Source organism: Mchenga conophoros, linkage group LG23 (genome assembly GCF_057382185.1).
Source record: "Mchenga conophoros isolate Kocher_MC1m ecotype Shallow Benthic linkage group LG23, M_conophoros_male_GT1.1, whole genome shotgun sequence".
NCBI classification, from domain to species: domain Eukaryota; kingdom Metazoa; phylum Chordata; class Actinopteri; order Cichliformes; family Cichlidae; genus Mchenga; species Mchenga conophoros.
Window position 1 is genome coordinate 4,642,615 of NC_140547.1, and position 9,945 is coordinate 4,652,559.

Consider the following 9,945-nt stretch of genomic DNA (forward strand, 5'->3'; position numbering starts at 1 on the left):
CATGGAGCACGGAGATTTATTACAAACCTTAAAACTCTGACGCACCACTGTATGTTGTATGCTTAGGTCGATGGTTTGCTTTGTCATTTCATAGACTCTCTCAACCACTGCTGTGTTCTTATTTATAAAGCTATTCTTGCTAGATCGCATCCTAATTACAGAAAAATGTGGGAAGTTATTGTCTTAGGTCCCCAGACCTATACCTTCTGTCTGTTCCAAAGATTCACAATGAATTTAGAAAAAGCATTAGGAGAATTCGAATGCAATTGCAACTGTTTCCCTCTGGAAACAGCTCCAAAGTTAACAAAACACTTAAGGGACTGATCTCACTAAATGAATTCAAGGTGATTGTGAATGATTTGACTGTAGAGGTTTTGTCTGAACGTGATTCACTTATTTCTTTGGCCCAATGCGATGATGTTTATTGATGTTTCAGAGTTCATAGCCACTGAGGTTCACAAACTTTGGTTGTTTTTGTGTTGTATTTGCTTATCGGCTGTATTTTAGTGTTGTTACTTTGCATATTTTTTTGTTGCCTGTGTGTGTGTGGGTCTGTATGTTCTAGGTTGTGCAACTCTGTTGGCTGTACTTCTGTCTTTCTTGGTCAGGGCGTTCTTGAGAAAGAGACTTTTAAATCTTTAAAGAATCATAGTTTCCTGGTTAAATAAAGGATAAATAAAACAAAAAACAAGTGAAAACAACAAATCTAAACTAAACTTAATTAAAAACTAATTAGAAAATACAAAATCATAGAAACTATTAACTAAAGCTGTTACCTATAAAAAGTCAAAAGTATTAGAAAATAAATTGGAATTAAATTTGAATTTGAAAATTTGAAAATGCATGCAAGTTTAAATAAAGCATTAGCGACATTATACACAGTAGTGTCAGTTAATTAGGTACATCTCTTTAATGCACATATATAATCAGTCAATCAGATGACAGCAAACCAGTACATTTAAGAATGTTGATAAGATGACCTGCTAAACTGAGCATGAGAATTGGGAACCAAGATGATTTAAGTGACTTTGGCATCGTTATTTTATGAGTATTTATTAAACTAATGGGATTTTTCCACACAACCATCTCTAGGGTTTTACAGAGAATGATCCCCAAAATAGAAAATATCAAGTAAAGTTCTCTGGGGGAAGATGCTTTCTTGATGCAAGAGGTCAAAGGAGAATGACTAGACCGCTTTGGGCTGATGGGAAAGCAACTCAGATAACCACTCATTAAAACGAAGGTATGCAGAAGAGCATCTCTGAATGCACGGCATGTCAAACCTGGAAGCAGATAGGCAACATGAGCAGAAGATCACAACAGGTTCCACCACTGTCACCTAAGAACAAGAAACTGAGGCTACAGTTTGCACAGGCTCACCTGTGCATATTGGCACTCTTTTGTTGGTGCATTGTTTATACACCACAGCCTACCTGAGTGTTGTTGCTGAGAATGTCCATCCCTTCATGACTGCAGTGAACCCATCATCTGATGGCTGCCTCCAGAATGATAACAGTCCATGTTACAAAGTTTAGGTCACCTCAAACTGGTTTCTTTAACATGGCAATGACTCACATGAACTCCACAGTCATTACATCTCAATCCAATAGAGCACGTTTGGGATTTGGTGGAACAGGAGATTTTCACTGTGGATGTTCAGCCAACAAATCTGCAGCAACTGTGTGATGTTATCATGTGAATATGCACCAGAATGTCTTAGAACTATTTTCAGGACCTTGCTGAATTCACGCCACAAAGAATTAAGCCGGCAAATGAGTAAATGCCTTGTTAGTAATGTTTAGACACCGCCATCCAGTGGTGGGACTTGTTCGGTGCAAGAATCCGCTCCATGAATCCAGTGCGGTGCGCTGGATGTCACTCCATGTTGTTATCCGGACCAGCTCTCTCATTCCACCGCCGCCGCTATGTGGGCGTGACACACCGGCTTACGAGTAACAACCAAACCAGCTAGTCAGCGCGGAGTGCAAGTCATCCTGACCACATCATTTTGACAGTGCCGGTGGGGGTCTGTGTTGCAAGTGTGCTTGTCCAGCAGTCAGTGACGGAGTGCAAGTCATCCTGACCACATCATTTTGACAGTGCCGGTGGGGGTCTGTGTTGCAGTGTGCTTGTCCAGCAGTCAGTGACGGAGTGACAACACTACTGATGTCACATTTCACCGCAGCCAACTAAACAGTTTAGCAGCTTGTTAGCCTAGCGTCCGAGAGCACATGGATTCTCAAAACACTACCAACACCAACACTGAGGCGAAGATGCTGCTGAGTCACGCGAAGACCTTCAGGCTCCACACCGGGAATCTGGTCAACCGAAGTCGCCTGAAAAAGAAGTGTCCGGGCTCTCCCAGCGAGGAGGTAAAACATAACAAGACGGTTGGAAACGGCAGTGGCATGTAGCCCGTTAGCTTAGCGCCTAGCTAATTATTCAACCTGATATTGATACCGACGAGTGGTAACTGATAGGCCTGGGTAAGGTTACACATAGAGCTTATATGAAGAGAAATATGACTGAAATACATTCGAAAATATGCATTTCATATCCCATCCGTCCATATTTAGACGCATATGTGGGCTAAAGTGGTGTAGCTCATCAGTTTCACTTTAATTTTACTAGTGTGTTAAAGGTTCGTAGTGTAACCAACTTTACGATCCGGCCTAAGGTAAAAGTTTACAGACACGAGGCTGTGAAAACCACTGTAAATACAGACCCGAGAGCTTCAAACAGGTGTATTACCCGCAGGTGATATGATTAACTGACAGCCTGAAATGTGACAACAAAACCAGCACTTACAGTGTGCTCTACTCTCATAAAATGCTCATGTGTCAGTAATAAACATATTGATACAGCGGTTGATTGGTTTATGAGTCATTCACGGCTAAACAATGAACAGAACATGTCAGAGCTCCAGAGCCTAATAGTTACATAACTGTCTAAACATAAACTACTAATCTTCACTTTTGTTGAAGCTGTAACTGTTTAAACATTTCGTTTAATAAAATCCTTTGTCAGCATTTTGATTTAGTAGTTGAAAGTTGAATAGTTGGTGAACTGAATTGTTTACAGTGTTATATAAAGGCAGGACTGCTGGGAGGGTTTGGTTTCGACTTGTTCCTGATTCAGCACAGCATTCATTCATTAAATCCTCAAAAATAAAGACATGGCTTGCAGTTTTCTTGGCTACATTTTGGGTGTAACTTACCCTAAAGTGGCACTTGTAGTCTTTTTTTTTATCAGCCATAGCATAGTGGACAGGTTGTTGTTGTTGTTTTTTTGTTTTTTTGCAAATGGTGTGCAGAGCAGTGCATGTTGAATAGTGTAATAAGACTTTCTCCGTCCTGTATGTGTGTTTCTTCATGAAGTGTGATCCTGCGTTTGTCTTCTGTAGTCAGAATTGTGTTTAAGGTGGTTTGGTGGCTCTCTCTATATAAGATCTGCAATCAAAGACAACTTTTACTGCCACAACAGGGGAAAAAATGAGTTATCACAGGGTAGGCTTTTAAGGTCATTACTGAAAATCTGTTTTGGAACACGACACATGTGGCTAACTTCTCACAAAATGCTATAGGGAGCAAAATCGAGCTTTAGGAAGTAATTTTTTCGACACAGTCTTTTGCAGCCCTTGCCTTGCACAAACTATGGGCAGTGTTCAGTTATGTAATTTACTTCTGTAGGACAAATTACTACATGTGTGTTCATGTGTGGCCAACTTTGCAATCATGTGACCACCTTAAATAAGTTGTGAGCCTTTTGCCATTTGTGATATCTGACTGATATGAGCGAGGTGTCAAAGCTAAGGTTATTAAAGACATTTTTCAGCAGCTACAAATCCTGTTAAACCAGTCACAGTTTGTCTTTCAAAGTCTCACAACACTAATGAACCTGTCTCACTCGTTCAATTCAAAACAACTGATGCAGCAAATGTCACAAATATCTTTGTGTTCATAGGTTAATAGGTTGACTTTTCTTTATATAAACAAAGCATTCAGTTCACCTTAAACTGGACCGATATTGGATACCTTTAAAGTCGGTCCAGCTGATGTCATTACTTGTCATGTTTTCGGAGCAGCATATTCCAGCTGTTTGGGAGTCTGCTGATGAGCTCCAGCTGTCTGCATGTCTCATGGTCGTTGGCCTAACCGTAAGTCCGTTTTGATGTTTCAGCTTCGAGACTGCATTCAAGCCTCGCTGAGCGAATGGATTTCCACAACAAAGCTGTCATCCAAGGTGGGAAAACTATTTCAGCTTTCTAATGTTTCAGCCGTAGTAATTAACTCCAATATATAAACCAGTTTGTCAGAGAGTTTGTGCCTTTGGGTAATACACAGCTGCGATAGTCAGACCTGCAGTAGGTGAATGTCTCACTGTCAGTCAGATGGAGTCCAGTGCTTGGGAAAGTAAAATAACGCAATAGATGTAGATGGACATCAAAGAAATTCTCTAGGCTCTAGGCTGTCATGGTGAATGTTCATGCAGTGCTGCCTGCCAAAGGCGCCATACCAAATGTGCATCTGTCTGTTAGCTTAAGGGACTGGGGGGGGTGGGACGTAACCTTTTATGGAGGAGTTTTTTCCCCATTAACTTTAAAATAAATTGGAGGGCATTGGATGCAGTGTTTTTACCCTTTTATCATGGTCTCAAAATACTGAAATGAAATAAAGGAGGCTTTAGGAACTGTTGTAGTCAACCAGCTCTCCTGCTGAACTCACTCCCACTGTGGGTATTTTTTTGCTTGGATCAGCTAATCTGCCTCGGCTTATATCACGAGGCCCACCGGACTCAGTGGGAGGTTTGAAAGAGCTGAAGTAAGAGGCCTTAAATATATCCAAATGCAAGTCTCTTCTCGCTTATGGCCACCAATAAAATCTTTCAAGTTCACGGTTCAGCACGTGAGAAAGCTCCTCACCAGTGTCACCTGTCCCTCTGTCATATTTATGGCCTGAATGGTATATTTGTATATATGTACAACATACACATATAGTAAAAACCAGGTGAGACTGGCCGTGCCACATTTCTCATGTCGGATGAGGGCGGTGATCAGACCGCTTTTCTTTACTGTCTAATGCAGGACTTGACTGACACACTGGAGTTCTCCATACCAGAGGCAACAGACGCAATCACACCTGAAGAGAGAGAGGAGTTGAAGGTTTCAGGTCAGTGTTGGTTGCTGTCCCAGCAGAGAGCTGGATCAGCCAGTTACTCGCTGACCTGTAGGTACCTCATCACCCAGCTTGGCGATTTAAGCCAAGGGTCATGGTTGACGTTTTAGTCGACATGAACTTTGATGTCACCACACCTTTTTTTTTTTTTTTTTTAATCAACACGTCCTCCTGTCGATCAGATAATATCCAAATTAAATTGCTGATTCAGATAACTAATGGATTAATTCAGAGCATCTCCACCTAATATCTGGCTGACTGCAGAATAGAGTTGGTAGTGATAGAAGTGGCAGTCAGCAGAGGAACCAGCTATTCATGCTTTGTTGTTTTCACAGTCAAGCTGTTCCTGCATGAGTCTGGTCAGTCTTCCATCAAAGACGCAGTGGAGATGGGTGAGCTTTAAATTTCTTCAACAAAAGTAAAAAACAAAAAGCTTCTTAAAACCTACAGCCTTATTTGTCTGTTATCCATAGCCTGCCAGACGCTGGCAGTGTCCCAGCTTGACTCTGTTATCATTGCTCCACCCGGGCCCTCAGACGGCGACAGCCAAAGTTTGGCCCACCTTCAGCCAGCCTGGGAGGAGCTGGAGGCTCTGGTTAGAAGCAAGCAGATCGCCGCTATTGGCACCTCTGACCTGGACAAAGATCTGCTGGAACAGCTCTATAAGTGGGCTCAGGTCAGTGGGAAGCTTTGTATATGCGAGCTTTAATCTGTCATCGCCAGTCAAAAGTGATGCTGACTTCTGATTAGGATAGCACATGAGAACAACGATCTGTTATCTGCTACGATTCCCTCATCACCTTCCTTTTCTCGGAGCAGATAAAGCCCAGCAGTAACCAGGTCAACCTGGCCTCCTGCTGCGTGATGCCTCCAGACCTGACAGCGTTTGCTAAGGAGTTTGATATCCAGCTGCTGACGCACAATGATCCCAAAGGTAAAGAAGTTGACGGCTGGACATATAGTTGTTTTTAAATTGTTACTAAGTAAAACTGGAATGCAGCTAATGTTTCTATAAATGCAACATTTATTCCAATTCAAGTTTTGTCCTAATTCAAATATTCAAACAAAATAGAACACTGAAAATTTTCTGAGCAGCTAAATCATTCCTGTAAGATTAAAAACGCATACCAGGGATGCAGGTATACCTGCAGGGTTGATAAGGTGACCCGGTAATCAGAGGCCTGGCTGTTTAACCCAGTCTCAGGCCATTTATTGCATGTCTTCCCCCTGCTCTGTCTCCCTGCTTTGCTGTCTCCTCTCCATGTCCTTTGTCCTTGGGCTGCTCAGTGGCTTTAGTGGGATGCTTGTGACTTCCCACTTTGTGTAGTATAAGTTGCATTCTGTAGTTTACAGTAAACTGTGACTGTTATTTATTTATTGAGTTTTAAACTGCTCCTTCTTTGCACTGATTTCTTTTTTTCCAGAGCTGATATCTGCAGACACGTTTCAGGAGGCGGTGCGGGCGGGAGCGCAGGACCTGAACATCGGTGACTGGAGGCTGGAGTGGGTCCTGCGCTACAACGTTATTGTCAAGAGCAGGGGCATCATCAAGTCTAAGGGCTACCTCGTCAGTGCAAAGAAGACAAGCACCTAGCACCCAAACTAGAGAGAGCGGGATGAAGCCATTTTCCTCCGTTTTTATTCACACACATGCAAAGTTACAGCTCTGAATAATGGGTGCTGCCAATCATTATGAATCATGAAGTCATTGTTTAACTGTACGGACGGGTTGCATCTTCCTCATCTGTGATTCATTCGGTTAAAGACACGCGGGTGTTCTTTACCACTGTCTCCATGAGATTTAAAGTCGGACATGAACGTGCAAAGATCAACTCCACTGTCAGCTTTGAGAGAAAAGACTGATAAATTGAGATTAACACATGGTGACTCACCGTGACTAGTAAGGTAACAGATCTGGTGTAAATCAGCGCACCAGAGGCCGCTTTAAAGGTGCTGCTCGTTAAACCTCCATGACGAAGGTCTCTCAACCATACTCTGATATGAAGTGCCTCGCATCTGCTCCTCCTGTTATCAACCCTGCTTTGTCTTCCCCGCGTCTGTGTGAATCATGCTTTAAATACCAGTCTGAGTGAAATAAGTGCTAAAGCAAGAGAAGCCAGAGGTGTGGACTCGAGTCACATGACTTGGACTCGAGTCAGACTCGAGTCATTAATTTTATGACTTTAGACTTGACTTGAAAAAATGTTCTAAGACTTGTGACTTGACTTGGACTTTTACACCAATGACTTGGGACTTGAATTGGACTTGAACCGGTTTACTTGAAAAGACTTGATATTTTACCCCAAATATAAAATTTAACATGCATATTATATAGAGATTGAAAATGTGACGTCATTCACGGGTAGAACCGCAAAGGATTCTGGGAACTCGTGGCAAGCGGTACTAGCGCACGCAGGCTTTCAATTAAAATCAGTTATACAGCGATAAAAAGAAACACAAAAATGTCAAGAAGCTGTTGTATTATTAACTGCAATAGCCGGTCGCATGACAGCCACGGGAAGCCGACGGGTAAAGAGATCGGTTGTTATCGGATTACGTCGTTGAAGAGAAATTGTTCGAGCCATGTTTCCGAAGTAACAAAGAGGCGACGGATGGCCTGGATTGCAGCCATTCAAAGACCAATTATAACGTCCCAGAACACTCCAGCTCACAGGTTAGTCTGCTCCAAGCATTTACACGAAGGTCAGTGTTTTTTAGTAGTTAATACGTCATTTTCATAACATAATTGGTGATATAGGTTACAAGCAAGTCTGGCGCTGAACAGAAATTGTCGCGCTATGCTCCTTTATTTATTGTGCATAAATAGTGAATTGTCCTGACACAATATTGCGTTTCGCTTCTGTTATTATGGTACATTGACAAAAACATATACTTTTATTCACAGGATAAAACAGGTTTTTTGTATCACTAATTGTCCAGTACGATTACAGCATACAATATTATTGTCACTGCTACATTTCTGTGATGCTACCAGAAATTATTTCCACTACTAATTAATTACCATTGAGCTCAAAGGTTATATTAATAAACGGTTAACGAATGTGTATTTATGAAGACGATTTGTGAGACTGGTAAACTTATGATACTTACGATGGTCTTTCGTTCTACACGGTGCATTTCAAGGTCCTGCACCCATCCGTCGGTAAACTGTACCTGGGCTTGTTGCAGTGACCTGAAGTTACTAAACTTCATGAGTGTATGCACTCACTCCAAGAAGCGTATAATTATAAATATGCATATAAATATGCTACGATGAGATAGCTGACTTCATCTAACTAGCAAATGTTGTCCAGGCTACGTTGGTGATACAGTTTTTTTTAATATGTATGATATTTTTGTCATGCGATTTTAAAGCTGGTCCTACAACCGCATCCAAGAATAACATGCAGCTTATCTCAGAACTGTCGGTGAAAATTATTCTTGGAGCTAGGTTTAATTGAGCTGCATTTTAAAGAGGTGCAATTTCACAATTTGTGTATATTTTCTAAGTTCACTATTTTGTATGTGTTGAGAAAAACACAGATTTTAAAATTACATGGTCTAATATTTACATTTAGCATAACTGCAACATTATTTTTTCGTTTGTTTTTTTTAAAGACTCGAAAGGACTTGAAATTCAAAGTTTCAGACTTGTAACTTTACTTGGACTTTTACACCAGTGACTTGAGACTCGACTCTGACTTGCCTGACATTACTTGAGACTTGACTTGAGACTTGAGGATAAAGACTTGAGACTTACTTGAGACTTGCAAAACAATGACTTGGTCCCACCTCTGGAGAAGCGTATGTGGAAAGAGGGAAATTATAACTTGTGGGGAGCGGGATTTTTCATGCTATATAATATTTACATTCCTTCGGTTATAAAACCGTTAACATGCGTGTGACGGTTGGGTACTCGGGTGGTGGTATGATGGGAGTCTGAATTAGACTTTAACCTGTAAAGCAGACAGACATGTGAGCTCATATAACTCTGTTCTGTTATGCTCTTTTTTTTTTCATTTCTTTTTTTTTAACCATGTACTTTTTTTTTAAGATGACAAAAATTTTATCCTCACCTCCCAATCTTGCTCATGAGATTAATCAGAGGGAGAGTATTTTAAAAGTAAATGACTTTTAAATGTGTCGTTTAAAAGCACTGGAATCTCCGTGCCGAGGAGATGTGAAAAAACTTTTGAGGAATACGTTTGTATTTGTGAATCGCAGACAGGGTCCAGGAACTCCTCGGAATTTACTCGTACTGTAAAACATGTTTAACATTAAGTGTCTCCTGTAAGTATATCATGAATTGGGTGTTGATAAAATGAAGACCTGGAATCGACGGTGGGGTGAGGGGTTTAAAAAGATTGGGCTTGTGTAAATGTTAATGAAATAAAATAATTAACACTGGTGAATAATTTCCTCCTGCAGAGTATTTGGGGTCAGTCTTCATTTGAATTGATTCGATTAAAAAACAGGCTTTTTGTAATGTTACGCCAGCAAGTTTATGATTCAGTTAGCATGGTTTAAACACCACAGCCTGCCTGCGTTGTTGCTGACCGCGTACATCCCTTTATGGCCTCGGTCCACCCACCCTCTGATGTCACAAAACTCAACTTCAAGCTGCTTTCTTCTATGTGATAATCAGTGAACTGAAATGATCTCCATGGTCCAATACAACAGAGCCCCTTTGTGGGAACAGGAGATCAGCATCATGGATGTGCAGCCAGCAAATCTGCCAACTAGACCCTGAGGAATTAAGGCATCTCTGAAG

The 9,945-nt window shown here is 41.2% G+C and overlaps 1 protein-coding gene across 2 annotated transcripts; it reads left to right on the forward strand.

Annotated features, from left to right (window-relative positions):
* The first annotated feature begins 1,925 nt into the window (after positions 1–1,925).
* gclm (glutamate-cysteine ligase, modifier subunit) lies at positions 1,926–9,589 on the forward strand. 2 transcript variants are annotated; one of them, XM_085265429.1, is made up of 7 exons: positions 1,926–2,372; positions 4,180–4,242; positions 5,084–5,168; positions 5,510–5,566; positions 5,711–5,850; positions 5,994–6,108; positions 6,599–9,589. In XM_085265429.1, exons 1-7 carry the CDS (start codon positions 2,232–2,234, stop codon positions 6,766–6,768), a joined length of 771 nt encoding a protein of 256 aa, XP_085121555.1. In that variant the 5' UTR covers positions 1,926–2,231; the 3' UTR covers positions 6,769–9,589. The 2 variants fall into 2 exon arrangements, with proteins under 2 accessions (XP_085121555.1, XP_085121554.1); XM_085265428.1 differs by having other exon boundaries at positions 1,928–2,372; positions 5,648–5,850.
* Positions 9,590–9,945: the final 356 nt, after the last annotated feature.